This window comes from Haplochromis burtoni, unplaced genomic scaffold (genome assembly GCF_018398535.1).
Source record: "Haplochromis burtoni strain Fernald_Lab_line unplaced genomic scaffold, NCSU_Asbu1 Contig_142, whole genome shotgun sequence".
Taxonomy (NCBI): domain Eukaryota; kingdom Metazoa; phylum Chordata; class Actinopteri; order Cichliformes; family Cichlidae; genus Haplochromis; species Haplochromis burtoni.
Genome location: NW_024582503.1, coordinates 1,058,885 through 1,075,455, shown reverse-complemented (window position 1 = coordinate 1,075,455; position 16,571 = coordinate 1,058,885). Strand labels below are relative to the sequence as shown.

At 41.5% G+C, this 16,571-nt stretch overlaps 1 protein-coding gene across 1 annotated transcript in view; it reads left to right on the top strand.

The window, feature by feature from the left end:
• The window catches only part of LOC102308008 (MDM2 binding protein), a 52,064-nt gene that overhangs the window by 31,899 nt on the left and 3,594 nt on the right, over positions 1 to 16,571 (top strand). The window contains exons 12-20 of the mRNA XM_005934956.3: positions 2,091 to 2,270; positions 5,172 to 5,285; positions 7,596 to 7,739; positions 13,073 to 13,166; positions 13,260 to 13,418; positions 13,908 to 14,003; positions 14,106 to 14,369; positions 14,483 to 14,640; positions 15,877 to 15,989. Of these exons, the coding sequence (XP_005935018.1) occupies positions 2,091 to 2,270; positions 5,172 to 5,285; positions 7,596 to 7,739; positions 13,073 to 13,166; positions 13,260 to 13,418; positions 13,908 to 14,003; positions 14,106 to 14,369; positions 14,483 to 14,640; positions 15,877 to 15,989 (1,322 nt within the window). The remainder of the gene's footprint in view (positions 1 to 2,090; positions 2,271 to 5,171; positions 5,286 to 7,595; positions 7,740 to 13,072; positions 13,167 to 13,259; positions 13,419 to 13,907; positions 14,004 to 14,105; positions 14,370 to 14,482; positions 14,641 to 15,876; positions 15,990 to 16,571) is intronic.

Sequence of the window (16,571 nt, the reverse complement as noted above, 5' to 3'; positions counted from 1 at the left end):
TCTGGTGAATGAGCTAAACATGATGACCGGACTAGTGACACCATATCACCTGTGACACTCACACACGCACGTATGACTTTGCCAGTTTCAGCTGAAACAATTTCAGTGTTTCAAACCATGTTCCAGAGTTTTTAGTTCACCGTTCATGAGGTTTCAAGAAGAAAATGAAAGACAGATCTGAATGTTTGAAAGTGTTTTGGAAAAACTCTGTAAAGAATAGATGAACAATACTCAAAGGATAAATTCAACTGTTTTATTTTGTTAGATAAGTTGAAAAAAAGTTAAAAACAAGTAAATAACGAAACAAGGTAAAAGAAGTAAGCAAAAAGTTAACAAGTAAATAACGAAACAAGGTAAATGAAGTAAGACAAAAGTTAACAAGTAAATAAGAAACAAGGTAAATGAAGTAAGACAAAAAGTTAACAAGTAAATAACGAAACAAGGTTAAATGAAGTAAGTTCAAAAAGTTAACAAGTAAATAACGAAACAAGGTTAAATGAAGTAAGAGCAAAAAGTTAACAAGTAAATAACGAAACAAGGTTAAATGAGGTAAGAGCAAAAAGTTAACAAGTAAATAAAGAAACAAGGTAGAGGAGAGAAAACCCCAACAATCCCCTCTGAGCACGCACTAGGCGACAGTGGGGAGGAAAAACTGCCTTTAAAACGGGCAGAAACCTCCGGCAGAACCAGGCTCAGGAGGGGGCAGTCAACTGCCGGGACTGGTTGGGGGGTGAACAGAGGTGGAGCAAGACGAGGCTACATCAGTTGAAGAAGCAGTATTGTCCCTCTACCGGAAAAAGCTGAAGAATCTTTTCTTCTTTTTCATGGACTTTTCCACGAGCGCCTTTTTGTCCAGGATGAGGGTTCTCAACTCATCGATGGTTTCTGTGTTTTGCCTCTCTAGTTTCTTGCATGTTTGTTCCACCTGTTCTAATGTTGCTTGTGTTTCTTCAAGCTTTTCTTTGAGGTCTTTGGATGTTGCCTCCTGTGTCAGCTTTGCCTTCTGCAGGTCTGCATTTCTCACTTGATCTTCTTTGTGCAGGCCTTCTAGCTGCTCATTTCTTTTCTGGATATCGCGGAGCGTACACTGCAGGTCCTCATGCGTTTTGTCTTGTTTTTGCTTTTGGGCCTGCATTTCTGTGTTTTCCCGCTTCAAGTTGTTGAATTCCAACAATATCCCCTTAATGAGCTCTGAGTTGTTTTTGGCCATGTGATCAATCTTTTTCTGCATGTGTGAGCATCGTTTTTCTAGTGTTTCCTTTTCTCCCTCCAGCTCACTTGTTTTGACCTTCAGTTCATCACAGAATCCTTGCAACTTTTGATTTTTACTCTCAAAGTCCTTGATAATGCACTTTTCTTCTGGCAGTCTTTCTTTCTGTTGCTCTTTCTCTTGAAGGAGGTCTTTATTTTGGACCAATGTTTGTTCCAACTCTGCCTTCACCATTCTGTACTTTTCCTGCATGCCTTGGAGCTCGCGCTGCAGGTCTTTTTGCTTTGTGTCCTGTTGTTCCTTCTGTTGGAGGACTTCTTTATTTTTTTCTTCAGCTTCATCAAGCTTTCTTTGGAGCAGGTGATTCATTTGGTCCATGTATTGCAGATCCCACTCCATTTTATCAATCGTCCTTTCCTGCCTTGAAGCTGCTCGGACATTTCTTTAACTTCAGCGCTCTTTTTCTTGTTTTCTTTGATGAGGGATACAATCTGCTCTCTGGCTTGAGCAAACTTGATCCCCCAGCCCTCATTAATAATGTTGATGTCGGGCTGGCGCTGTAGTGTTTCTTCCAGGTGTTTGTTTTGTGCTTCCATCTGTAAGCACTTCTTCTCCAGGTGACGTTTTTCTTCTTCAATTTTGTGAATTTTGTTCTGGAGATGGTTGTTTTCATTCCTACTCTCCTGTAATGCCCTTTGGATGGATAAGAGGCCATTTGGAGAAATTGGCCGGCCACGCGTGGAAGGAGAGGCGGCGAAATCTTTTTGTCTCGGTTGCCGTAATCTTGGATACATGTTGGCGTTTGTATCCGATGACTCTGAGAGGTTTCCAAGAGCAGTCGATATAAGTAACAAATGCTCCTGTCTTTCTTTTCTTTTAGTGCCCGATGTTGAGGTCAAAGGTGAGAGTGCTGCCTACTTCCTGTTGGTCCAGGGCTCGGACAACGCTGAGCGTGAAGCCTGCAGGGTCAGGATGCTGCACTCAGACAGTCAAATTAATGGAGCGGCTGCCATGGCAACTGTGTCCGCATTACTGAGAGAGAAGCCTCTGTCATCATCAGGTATTTTATATGGAAAAACTTGTAGGCGGGCGTCTGTAGCCATTTTCACAGATCCACTTCTGCACTGCACTTTCATAGGCATTAGGAAACAGATGTGCATGTAATAATATGTTTTCGACTCAGTCTGATTGGATATCACATGGCCTTTTACCTGCCTGCCATCTAGTACAAAGCTTGTGTGATGTCTAATTACACTCATGTCGGAATAGAGCAAGATCCCGGGTTGCGGGGTCAGCAGCCTAAGCAGGGAAACCCACATCTCCCTCTCCCCAGTGGCACATACCTGGAACACCTCCCCCAGGAGGTGCCCAGGAGGCGTCCTTGTCAGATGCCCAAACCACCGCAACCTTTCAATGTAGAGGAGCAGCACCTCTACTCTCCCGGATGGCTGAACTTCTCAACCTATCTATACAGGAGAAGCCAGCCACCCTTTGGAGGAAGCCCATTTCTGCCGCTTGTTTCCATGATCTCGTTCTTTCGGTCACCACCCACAGCTCGTGACCATAGCTGAGGGTAGGGATGTAGATCAACTGGTAAATTGAGAGCTTCGCTTTTATACTCAGCTCTCTCTTCAATACGACTGACCGGTGCAGCGTCTGCCTCACTGCAGCCGCAGCACCAAACCGTCTGTCGATCTCCTGCTCCCTTCGCCTGTCACTCGTGAACAGGACGCCAAGATACTTGAACTCCTCCACTTGGGGCAGGAACCTGTCCTTGACTCATAGTGGACACTCCACCCTTTTCTGGCTAAGGACCATGGCCTCAGATTTGGTGGAGCTGATTCCCATTCCCACCGCTTCACACTCGTCTGCGAACCGTTCCAGTGCGTGCTGGAGGCCATCACTTGATGAATCCAACAGAACCACATCATCTACGAAAAGCAGAGATGAGATTCTGACACCACCCAGGTGAAAGCCTTCCGCCACTTGGCTAAATCTATTTAGGACTATTTCATACTGCCATTGTTTTTACTGTACGTTGTTTGTAACATATAGGCATACAGGGAATGGCATATGGGGATTATAAATATTGCAATATAGTTTGTATCCAAATATCATGTCACATTTGACCTCTGATCCCACTTTTACCTTTTACATCTGCACTACAAACTTCTTAAAGCAAAGCAAGTGAATATTGAACAAAACAAAAATTCCTTTAAAAGTAAATACTGCCCAGAGAACGAGCTGCCTTGGCACAGCTCTGTGGTCTGAGTGCTTCTTGTTATTATTAGTTCCTGTTTGCAGTGAACCCAATCATTGTCTCTTAAAAAAGGTTTCAAACATGGCTGTTCTTGGGCAGGTGGATGTATTGGATGTTTAATCATGATGGACAACATTGGGAATGGTATTTTGGGTATAGTAAGTGTGATTATAAAAAGGGTTTTAAGCAAACTTACTTGACCCTGTGAGTTCTGTGTCACAGCTTCAACTAAACAAGTGGTCAAACTGAAATAAAAAGTCTCTTAATTTCATGTCCCCTTCAGGTCTCTCCTGCCCCTTTGGGGAAGTTTTGTTCAACTGTAATCACATTTAAAGAGCACTTTAGTAGTTTCTCAATATTTGTACTTTTGGAAGTTCTAACAGCAATTTGTTATCTGCCATATTTAAAGAAAGCCCTTCAAGTGGCTTTTTGCTTAAAGCGGCTCCTCAGCTTGACTGGAGTAGAAGCCCACAGAAGGCTTCTCCCACAGAAGCTGTGAGGTGGTTATTGTTCATCACGTTAGGCTGTACTGGAAGCTTATAGTCTTTAACACTGCTGCCCATCCAAGTGCCAAAGATTGTATTTATCAAAGCTTAAATCTTCTTTGCCTCCATTTCTTTCTTCACTGCACCAATCTGCTTTCATCGCATTGAACTGTTGCGCTTGTTCTCTTGATGCTTTCACTATTTCATTCATTTTTTTATATAGGAGAGAGACCAACAGAGAAATGGGCGAGAGGACTGACATGATGCATAGATCATTTACTGTGTGGACTTTTCAGGCTATAAATAACCAGATGGGTGATCGTCTATGAAAAGAAAAATATACTTTTTGCCTAAACGAAAAAGATCTTCTTCTCATAAAAGTCCTTCATCGTTCTCAGGCTTTAAATGTGATTCAGGAGACCTGCTATGATGTTTCCTCTCGAGAGTGTTCCTGTTGTTGTTAACATTTTATGCAACCTTCAGGGGACATTTTCCTTTACTTTAGATACTTTTAAATGCAGAGCAACACTATAAAAGATGCCCTGACTGCTTCAATGACACAGCATAGTTTGAATGAAAATACTGAGGGATGTGCACCTGAGCAAAATCGTGAAATTCTAATTATGCGCCTTGTCATGTACTAGAAAAATCATTCAAACAGAGTTGCAAATTTAATTAAGGAAACATATGTTTGCTGCAAAATATTGGAGCACTAACCCAGCTACTTGTTTCCGATGCTTTATGATGTCTACAAGATGAAGTATTGTCTGCTTTAAACCATTTGTGACATGTTGCATGCACAGGAAGATTAGACAAAATACTCTTTGTTTTGCAAATGGATGTTTTGTCTTCTTTTGTATCTTATAAATCATCTCGTGACTCTGCAGGTTTGTCTTTTGTCACAACTGCAATAAGTCCTCCAGGATTACAGCACTGTACTACTCCATCACACAAATTTGCAGTATAATTATGACACAGTTAAAAACATTTGTTGAGAAAAGTTGCTTGAGAAACACCGGATCCCACAACCCCATCACCCAGCTCAGACGAATCTTTCACTAGCCCATCGCTGCCTTTTATATCTTGTCATCATTTCTGTGAAAGTTTTCTGTCAACTTTTTGTGGAAAATCTGTCGAGTGTCCCTGCAAACAAGAGAAATATCAGCTGTCTTACTGATTTCTTTAAAAATGTCATTATTGTTTTTCTGCTTATCAGGAGCTGCTGCAGGCAACATCCTCCACTCTCTGCCATGTCTGCAAGGAGACTACATGCTGAGGAGAGAGAGAAGAGTGAGCCAGGTTCAGAAACTGGCACTTCAAGAATATCTTAGTAAGTGCAGCGTTTAAAGAGTTGGAATATGCTGTAGTTCTAGATCATTCCCTATAAAATCTGTTTAAACTGGACTAAAGTTCCTTACTGATCCCTCAGAATCAGCTGATTAGAATCAACTCATTTGATTAAGCCACAAAACATTTTGCTTTTATTCTATGTATGAGCATTTTTATGTAGGTGGTTTGAAATTTGACATTTTGTGAGTTGCCTTTTTTTCATTTGTGACCCCTTAGACCTTCTGTACAAGAGGTAGGTAGCTACATTACATTTTCGGGGATATAAGACACAGTAAAAAAAAAAAAATGCAGTCAAATCTCACAAATTTAAAACAAACAACTTTTTTTCCGTTTCCACAACAGCTGTTTCTGTGTCCAGCTTTTACTTCAGTATCAGATAGTTTCAGTAGCAAAACTGCACCAGTTTAATGTCCGTGGTGTAGAGTAACAGAAAGAACTGGCACATTAGACTGGTACGTTTATCTGTTCTCTGAAAATTCAATACCTAAAACTTCAAAAAGTGATTTTGGGTCAACTTTAAAGTTTCAAAAATGCTGGGTAAAAAGAAGAATACTTAAAAAAAATTCCAAATTTCAACCCACGCCCAATGCTTAAGTTGTTGTTTAAAAAAAATCTGTTTCTGTGGGGTTTGGGTGGGAGGCACGTTTGTTAGTGGAATGACCCAGAAAGTGAAAACTGTTGACGTGAGTATCAGATACATTACGACACTAGAGCAACTGGATGCACACTGTTGTGGACTGACACATTTCAGCACCTCTCACTGATTCCTTTGCGCATTTATGAATTGTTAGCTTGCTAATATATGATAATAACAGAGATTAGCCCTCAGCACAACACCGTGAGCTCAGTTTGAGATGTCAGTCAAAAGTTTAAAACCCTCAAGCAGAAAAAAAGGAAGCAACATCTTGCAGAGAAGGGACTGGATTTGGGAATTTTACGGGAATATTTTTAACATCCAAGAAGAAACGTGATGTATCTTATCATTTCGAATACTGCTTGAAAATTTATATATATATATAAAAATATATATAAATAAATAAATACATTTTTTATTACTCCTGCACAGTTGGCGTGGTGCACCCATAATTTAGTTGTACATGTATGTACAGTGACAATAAAGGGCAATTAGTTTCTATTCAAATTAAATAAGTTGATTGAAGCTAATGAAATCAAAACATGGATGTACTGTAGTTAGTTACTGTGCATATGGTTTTTTTTCTACCTGTAGGCTAGGAAAAAAGAAGTTTAGTTTAACAGGAGCCGTTACTGTTGGCTGATGATATAAATTTGATGTAATGGACCTAAGAGCTGTGGAGTCCACTTAGAGCATCCCAAACTGTCGTCAGTTCTAAGTCTCAGTTCTCTCTAGCCCTCAGCACAGGCTGGTGCATTGAAAGACTCTTGAAATATCATTATTTTACAGACATACATAATGTCCCCTCGGCAGCAAAGATAGTGAAACGCCAGCAGAGTGGAGCCAGATTAAAGGAAGTGGAGTGAAATTCATCAGGCTCGAGAAAAAGCAGTAGGGCTATTCTTTGAAAGGGCCATGAGCAGAGTGTAGAGTCCTGACAGACCACAGGCCTTAATGAAATTCATCGCAATTTATTCTGACTTGGCATTAAATTGGGGAAAAGGCATGTCCGTGTAAGTTGCTAAAAGTTAGTTGTAGTGTGGGAAGTTTTAATGATTATTGTGAAGTGTGTGTGTGTGTGGGTGTAATGGCACAATTGTGGGTCTGTCTTTTTCTCTTGATGTGTGTGGAATGAATTTGCAAGCTAATGCATGTGTTTGCCAAGGATTTTGAGGATTTATCTTTCTGTTTTTTGTTTTTCTTAACTGGATCTCTCTGTCTCAACCATAAAACCTCGAAAATTCCAGATACACCCATCTTAACAATCTGTTGTTTAGGACAACTAATCTGAAGTACAATGAGCTTGGATATTGAGCTTTTTGAATAAATGTTTAGTGAGTATTTTCTAATAATAAACATGTATTTTTACAATAAGTATGTTTCACACATTTTTAAATAAACCGTTTATAAAGCTCAACTTTGACTAAGTTGTTTTTTAGGGAGATAAAAATAGCCGCTTACTATTTTATGTACCCAGTGGAGCTGGGGTAAAATGAGTACATTCCTGTTTTGGAGGAGAATCAATCACCAAACTGCTCGTTATGTAACGTTAAGACTGATGCCAGATTTTTACACCAGTTGTGAGTTTGCCAGCGCGATAAAAACAAAGTCTGAAATGAAAACAGAGTCAAAACCTACCCCTGTTTCTGTGTCTAGAAAAGAAAGGAGCAGCATCGATACCTGTCAGTGACTTGAAGGTCATTCTGAATCTGGCCAGGGAGAATTATCTGAAGAAGGCTGACTCCACTCTGCCCACTGCTGCTGCCTGTCTGACAGACAATCAGCCCTCAAAAAGCTCAGGTATGTACTAAGAAAACAAGACAATATTGTGTTTGGGTTTTTTTTCCACTCTTTGCACAGCTATAGTGTGCTGGTCAAGTTTTCTTATATGTGCACAATTAAACACATACAGTACAATGCACATGCCACTTCTTCTACACCATCCCCTCATGTGAAATTCTCTGTTTGAATCCAGCTTCAGTGATGAATATAGCTTGAGTTTGCTGAGCCGGTGTTAAAACTCGTTGAACAACACTGATGCTGGTTCAAACATTTACTATAATGGCACAAACTGTTCCTCAGAGATCATCAATATTCACTACATGTGCTTTTATAAGACGACATTTCTCGGAAATAACACGAGCTGATAATTTGCAAATAAAGTGTTAGCAATAAAGCAAATTCTAGCTTGCAGCTACAGCTACGTGCGCACAGCGCTGGTTTTAAATATATAGCTGTGGGGCTAATAGAGCCACATGTGAAGCAGTTTTTAGGTCATAAATGCGGCAATATTATTTTGGAATTATGTTTACTGTCTCTGCACAGCATCTTTTTATTATTAGATTTTATATTTATCCATAATTGTATATTAACTCATTAGGCTAAACATCAATAGAAGACCATCTTTGCAGCAGAACTGCCACTACTTCATTAAAACAGCATGGCCTTCATATTAAAGTGTATTTTCTGAATTTGATATTCTACCATATATTTCACTTTAGTGCGGGTTGGGGAACTCTAGGCCTCAAGGACTGTGTCCTGCAGGTTTTAGATATCACCTGGCTCAACACACCTGAATCAAATGATTAACTCATTACCAGGCCTCTGGAGAACTTCAAGACACGCTAACGATGTAATTTAGCCATTTAAATCAGCTGTGTTGGATCAAGGACACATTTAAAACCTGGACACCGGCCCTTGAGGAGTTCCCCCACCCCTGCTTTAGTGGTCCTGGGCATTGCACAGACATAATCTTGAATTTTGTTAAGTGGAATCAGGAAGGTTCAGAATCACAAGAGATGATATGGTGGTAGTGTAGACAGTCTTAAGTGCAATTCACTCTGTTTTGCTTGTGATCCTTATTTTTTGGGGATAGGAATGTCCTTTCCTTCAATCCATTAGATACGTCTGCTGTTTGTGTGTCTACATCGCCTAAAGGAGTGAATGACTTTGTGTGGGTTGTCAAAGTGCTAGCAGAAGGCTTAGGTTTATACATACAACACACTTAGGCTATCACTTTGCATGAAACACCCGTATCTCGTCAGAGAACCTGCTGTATCCACATGTATCACATTTCTGTCCGTCTTGATATAACATGCAGTCCTGTCCGCACAGAAAAAAGCTGAGCTGTTTTTATAAAAAAATTTTAAAAATTACAATCATCAACTCAAATACTTGGTTCTAATTGAACAGAAATTTCTATGAACTTGTAAGAACTGTGTAGGACATGAATCAGTCTGTGTCAGATCCTGAATTTGAAATTTCCACTGAAGTCACGGGTAAGAGACAAGTGGAACCAAGATCTAGGCCATTTGCTTTTTGAAGTTTGCAAAGACTGCTAAATTTTGCCAGTGGTAGTTCACTCTTTGCAACATAGTACGCTGTTCTAAACAGATTTTTCAGGTTTATTTTTAGTATGTTATTTGCAATTGGTGTTTGTTCTGGGAAAGATATTGCAGACTGAGCAATAATGCATTTCTTGCATTTCTCATGGGTTCTAATGGGGGCCTTTCTTAAAATGACTGGTCCCAGTAACAAAGGCGCTTGTCGACTCAGAAATCGAGAGAAAACCAACAACACACCCGGCAGAACATTATGTTATTTACACGGGTGCACATAAGTGGTCCGCATGTGCGCATTCGCTGTCAAAATAAAAGACGCGCACCAGATAAGAAGTTGCAACGCGCGTTTGCGTCCATATAAAAAGCACTGTTTTTGTCCGCTAGAGTGGGATTTTCACGGCACATTCCGCACCACATCTCTGTGCGTTCATCATTTGTTTGAAGCCAGCTCACCTCCTGCAACCACTTTTCCGAGAATACGCGCTTCTTTTGTGGTTCGGACTCCTTCTGACATTTCTTTGGAGGTGGAGGAACACCAAAGTAATTGCTTAAAGGAGCTTCTTCGACATCTTTAAGAGTTCTAAACAAATGTCTGTCCTCCTCCAGAAAATCTTATGTATGCAAACACGCGTTGCAACTTCATATCTTGTGCGCGTTTTTTTTTTATTTTGACAGCGAATGCGCACCTGCGGACCACTTATGTGCAGCCCTGGTTATATAGCTCGTCATATTGCAGCCACAGAAATTCTTTTGTCCATGAAACCATAAAGCTGCACTTTCTTTTTGCCTTATAGTCTGATTTGTCATAACTTTTCCGTTTTGTGGTAAGCTTTTCTTTGGCTGTCACTTCTTCACCCTGACCTGTCTTATTTGGCTCAGCAGAACTAAAATATATATCCTGCTGCTTTTACACACACACACATAACGGTCAGCGATTCTCTGCGCGATCAACCTCTCACATGTTTAAGCTTGCTGCGGGAGATTTCACTTGTCATGTTTGCATAGTAAGCTAACGATTGATAAGACGATGTCAGAGGAATTGGTGCGCAAATTATCATCACTCACCAATCAGTGCTGTCGCTCTCTATACACAGTTCGCGCGATTGCAAAGTGAAAGCAAAAAACAAGCGCAAATTCAAACGCGATTTCAATATGTCACATATTGACAGTGGCTCACCGATGCCAATGACATAATTACCCAGCTACATTTCCGAAAGAATGCAAAAGCATTGACATATATTTTTCCTTCAATAGCCCGACGGGCAGGGCAGAGATAGATTTTGGTAGCCCGACTGGAAAAATCGCTAGCCCGGGACGTCGGGCTAGCGATTTTGCGAGCCCTGTATCTGATTGAGGAATCACTCATCTTTGGAAAAGAGAGTTTATTACAGAGAAATGGCTCTTTCCAAAATAAAAGCTATACTATACGCTTCTTCTGGGCTATATTCTCAGCAGCATATTGTAGCGGGTCAGGGCTGTTCGGGGTTCTGTTTGTACAGTTATGTTTTGTTTATGTTGCCATAGTGACGGGTGACGCCCTCTCGCTGCGACGGTGTGTCCTTCCGGGGTCAGAGGGCGCCCTGTGTGTTGTTGTTGTTGTTGCTGTGCGGTTGCCGCGCTGAGCAGTTAGCTAGCGGCAGTGTTCTTCTGCAGATGTCAATAAACGGCTGTGCTCCCTGGCTAGCTCACGGGAAGCAAGACCAAACGACACCTCCGTCTCCTCGTTGTCTGAGCTCGCCACATTGGTGTCAGAAGTGGGATGATGGTGGCACCCCATGTTCTGACCCGAGTGACTTTTCCCCCGCCGGTCGTGACCGGCCGGTGCGCCAAAAGAAGGCACCTGGACATTTGCAGGACTTTGTGTGGGGCAATGGGGTCGTCGGGGACGACTGACCCCTTAGGTGGGGGCTATGTAGCGGGTCAGGGCTGTTCGGGGTTCTGTTTGTACAGTTATGTTTTGTTTATGTTGCCATAGTGACGGGTGACGCCTTCTCGCTGCGACGGTGTGTCCTTCCGGGGTCAGAGGGCGCCCTGTGTGTTGTTGTTGCTGTGCGGTTGCCGCGCTGAGCAGTTAGCTAGCGGCAGTGTTCTTCTGCAGATGTCAATAAACGGCTGTGCTCCCTGGCTAGCTCACGGGAAGCAAGACCAAACGACACCTCCGTCTCCTCCTTGTCTGAGCTCGCCACAATATTAAACATATCAGGTCCCCATAAGGAGAATCATGTGCTAACGGCTGTCTAAATGACTCGGGTAAAGTTTGTAGCATGCATGCTTGTTGTTTTTGTCTGCTTCCACTTGTCTTTGCACTAGGATGATGTCGGCGTAAATGTGCAGTCATATTCGTTGTGTTCCCACTAGTGCTGTCAGCGTTAATCTCGTTGAAATGACGTTAACGCCACAACACGGCAAATCTCCGTTAACGAGCTACCCCTGATCGCCCCGTGCGTGGGGCTAGACGGCCAACACGTTAACGAGCTAACTGCGCTAACACACTAGTTCCCACCCATGTAATTGAGCATTGCGTGGCACATCCAACATACTGTTTTACTTTAGTCCATGACGCGCTTACCTTCAGGGTCATACGTCACATGAAAACCAAAATAATTCCAAACGCCAGATCTGAATGAGGGTGGGGGAGGTTCAATTTGCCATGTTGCAAGGAGAGCTTAACTTCTGTCTCGCTAGCTTGCCCTGCGCTCTTCCTTCTGACTATGCTGTCTGTGTTGAGCGCTCAGTGGATCTGCGCTCGACAGTGCAGCCTAGGCGGAGTAGTCGAACGCAGATTCACTGAGCGCTCAACACAGACAGCATCGTCAGAAGGAAAGTTGATAAAATAAATTACAAATTTTGTATTGTTCGATACATATGCGTACCGAACCGAAAGCACTGTATCGAACGGTTCAATATCAATACGAGTATCGTTGCACCCCTAGTATGTGTAGCTGATAAACTTGCAGTAACTGTCTGGTCTGTGAGGAATGTTTCCAGCACCTTGTTGAATCTATGCCATGAAGAATTAAAGCATTTCTGAAAGCAAAAGGGAGTCCAACCCCATTCTAGCATCCTAATACCTGATAAAGTGGCTGGTGAGTGTATAAACGCCTGTGTAATGTTACTGATTTGGGGGCGATCGTGGCTCAAGAGTTGGGCGTTCGCCTTGTAATCGGAAGGTTGCCGGTTCGAGCCCCGGCTTGGACAGTCTCGGTCGTTGTGTCCTTGGGCAAGACATTTCACCCGTTGCCTACTGGTGGTGGTCAGAGGGCCCGGTGGCGCCAGTGTCCGGCAGCCTCGCCTCTGTCAGTGCGCCCCAGGGTGGCTGTGGCTACAATGTAGCTTACCATCACCAGTGTGTGAATGTGTGCGTGAATGGGTGGATGACTGGATATGTAAAGCGCTTTGGGGTCCTTAAAGGACTAGAAAAGCGCTATATAAATACAGGCCATTTACCATTTACCATTTGTTTTTTCCTGCAACGCCAACTTTATTCTCTATTAAGAGCAGTGAATGCTCATTCATCAACATTTGAAAGTGATGGATAACGCCTGCTTCTTACTACTGTGTGCTCTCACTTCTGGGTTGAGCAGAGACAAACACTTCTATAGCATCTGATTCCAAGTCTAGCAGCTGACCTTTATTCAAATCTTGCTGGTAAAGTAGGAGAAGCGTGTACCTTTGTGTCCATTATTGTGTGCCATAAAACCACTCTTAAAAATAATCTTAAAACGCCTCCCTAATGATGGATGTTTTCAATTGAATTGATGTAAACAGGATGGCTTGTTGTGTTCGTTTTAGGTTTTCAGATCATTTCTCAGCTGCCGTCTGACTGGCCTGAGAGAAGTGTCCTGCACAATGTGGAAAACTTGCAGAAGAGACGCCAGAAGAGAAGGTATAAGGGATGGGATATCCGTATATGGCTCACTCTGAACTGTTAAAATGTCTGATCTTCTCATTTTATTATGTTCTGTTGACTGTGCCTTAGATTTGGTCTGTTAGGTCCAGGCTCTAGTGACAGTCTGCTGGGTCCTAAAGATGGCCAGAGAGGCTCTTCTACTTTACTTGATGCCAAAGAACTTCTGAAACACTTCACGTCTGATGGTCTGCCTGCGGGGGAGCTACAGCCGCTGGCCATTAACAGAGGGTGGGATCATTTTTCAGATTTCAAATAGCACCTCACCAGTTTCACTGCACTAAGCTGTTAAATTCATAAATATGAACACACTATAGTTTTTGTTTCTTTGGCAGATTTTCAGATTTACAGCTGAAACACATACACGCACTGTAGCCTGGCATCTGCTCCAGTTATATGTATTTATTCCTGGGATGGATCTACATGACACACACTAAACGAAGCCATAATTAGGATTTGATTATAATCATTAACCTTCTACAGTGAGCTTACAACCCTTGGAGGAAGATTATTGAGCTGAGTTAAAAAAATACTGGAGCAGTAAGGAGTTAGTGTCAATAAAGGCTGTGTCAGACCAAACTCTGTGTGTAGAGAGGCAGACTTGTTCATGTGGTTTAATGAAGACGATATTAAATTGAGAAGCAAGACAAATAACAGTTTATCTCTCTTTTTGTCTTTCTGACTATGACTCGCATTCATGCTCTTTGCTTTTTTTTCCAGTAACAATGCCTTCCAGTTGTCACAAGACCTTTCTCCCAGGAGAGTCAGCAAACTGCCTTTCAGCAAAGCCTCAGCCTCCCATTATCACGGCATAGAGTAAGTTTCTCTAAAGTATATTGACTGTTCAGCTATTTTAAAACTTTGAACGCTTCTTTTTATGAGATTTACTTTTTATAAATAATTTTTTTCTTCGTGTAGGTTCTGTCTGGATAACCAGCGGTCTTTAGATCGAGACCAGGCCTTTGTACGGCTCCAATCTCGTCTGATTCGGTATGAGACCCAAACCACCTGCTCCAAGGAACCGTGCGCCCTCCCCTTTGCCCTCAGCCCCGCTCCCTCACCAGCTGTGATGTCAGAACCAGGAAGCGTGCCTGATGGCGAGACTCTGCAGAACAATGATGTAGCACGACTCAAGCGCAGGTCCTGGGAAGCAGACATTGTTGGAGGCTATCCTCACAAGAGGTATGATGATATATGTCCCTCCTGGTTTGCAGCTACGTGGTGATATTATAAAATTAAGGATGGATGGCGAGGAGCTTTAAAGAGTTTTTAATCCATCTGTCTGATTGATCCAGGCTGGCAAAGTCCGAGAGCAGTGACTCCCTCTGTTCTCAGAGTAGCAGCAGCAGCGGGACACATCCTGCCATTAGGTCTCTACGACGACAACCAAGCAGGTCGCAGTCCACCTCCTCTGTAAACAGTTCCTCCTCTTCAGCCACAAGACCGACATCAGGTAAAGCGAAAAAAGTGACTCTCGCATGGGAGGGAACACTTGGGACTGTGTTAGGATCAGATGAGTCGGTTAAATTAACATTCAGTGTCGCCTACTAATCGGAAGGTCGGTGGTTCGATCTCTGGCTTCTCCAACCTGCGTGCTTTTCCCAGTGTTCTTGGCCAAGATCCTGAACCCTGAGTTGCCCCTGATGGAATATGCGTTTAAATATGCTTAGCCATAGGAAAAAAGCACTTGTATGAAGGAGACTAACAAGAAAACACTTTGTGTTATATAAGTACCAGTCCATTTATGTTAATATTAGCAGTGTTGTGCTTGCTCATGGAAAGAAGATCCGGCTAAAAGTGACCACACCTGTAAAAGATCTTAACTTTTTAGATCTAATGTTATCTAAGACTTATTGGCCCAGCAAACTTACATGGCTGTTTAAACTTTTTTCTAACCTGTGCTTTGGTTACTGTTGGATAATGTTATTGTGGGAATTACACATAGCTGTAAAGGTGGGTTAATGTGGTAGGGCTCTAGCAAATTAATAGAATTAATAGAATCAGTTTATTTACTGTGCTGTATGGTAGCACTTCATCTTTATTATCTATGTGCATACTTGTTTCTTTCATTCACTTTATAGTTTTGTATTTTCTAATTGGTTTTGTTTTTATTTCATTTGATTTTATTGTTCGAAAATGTTAAGTTTTAGTGTAGTTTTTGATAGTTTGTGTTAATTTTAGTTTTTGTAATTATTATTTAAGCTATTATGTTTTATTAGTATGCGAAGGGCATACGTCAGAGACCAAATATAGGAACATCAGTACAGGTGATACAATAAAAACACAGAGGTTCTTAAAAGCAGTTGACTCACAGTGTTGTAGACGTTCAAGGTTTTAATAAACACATCCATCAATGCCTCATCAGGTAAGCTGTAATAAAAGTTTTAGTAAACTAAGAGATACCAAAACTAAGGATATTTCCTGTATATTTTTATTTTCTTTAGGTTCACAAAATCGCTTATTAACTTTAATTTTTTTTCATACGGTAAGTCAAATTTTCTTTGCAGTTAATTAAATATTTTTTTTAACATATAGTTTAAGTTAACTATATTGGTTCAACAGGTTCCTATAACTGTTGTTCTTTGTTATTGACTTATTTCCTCTATTTTATTTTCACTATATGACTTTTACTGTGTTGACTTTAGTGCCTTATTGTTTAATAATTTCTCTTATTTGCACTTCTTTTCAGGCTTGGCGACTCTCGCTTGTGTTGACAGACCTAAATGTCAACAGCAGAAGACGCATCAAGGACACAGCGAGGACAAACTTGCCAAAGAGTCACGCTCCCAGAAACATAACAGGGTGAGAGCATTTGTGCATCTTATTTTTATTCTTATAAAACAATAAAATATATATTTACTTTTCCTTTTTTTTTTAAACAGAATATTTCTTAAAGCATTTGTGCTAATAATGATGACAAAAAAATGATGTAACCCAGACAGAAAATATAACCATAGACTTGTTTGTGCATTTCAAGTCTGCTGCCAAGTTTTAATGAGCAGAGCTTACCTTAATAAGCCGCAATTTTCCTGTAATATCGACTCATTTAGCAATAAACCCATTTTTTTTACTTGTACAAAAATCTTAAGTAAATATGCAATTCGCCTAATTGCCACCTGGCCTACACAGATGGTGATAGATAAACAAACGACAAACTGGGAGAGTTTTTCTATTGCAGAGGAGAACTGTGCAGCAGCTCTAGCCGAGATAAATGTGTAATATTTTCCATGCAATCATTGTGAATGTGTGGGCTGCATCACAATGTTGCGGCAGAACCACTTTAACAACAATACTGTTATCGTATCACCTGCTGCCTACATTTTCACACACACACACACACACACACACACACACACACACACACACACACACACACACACACAC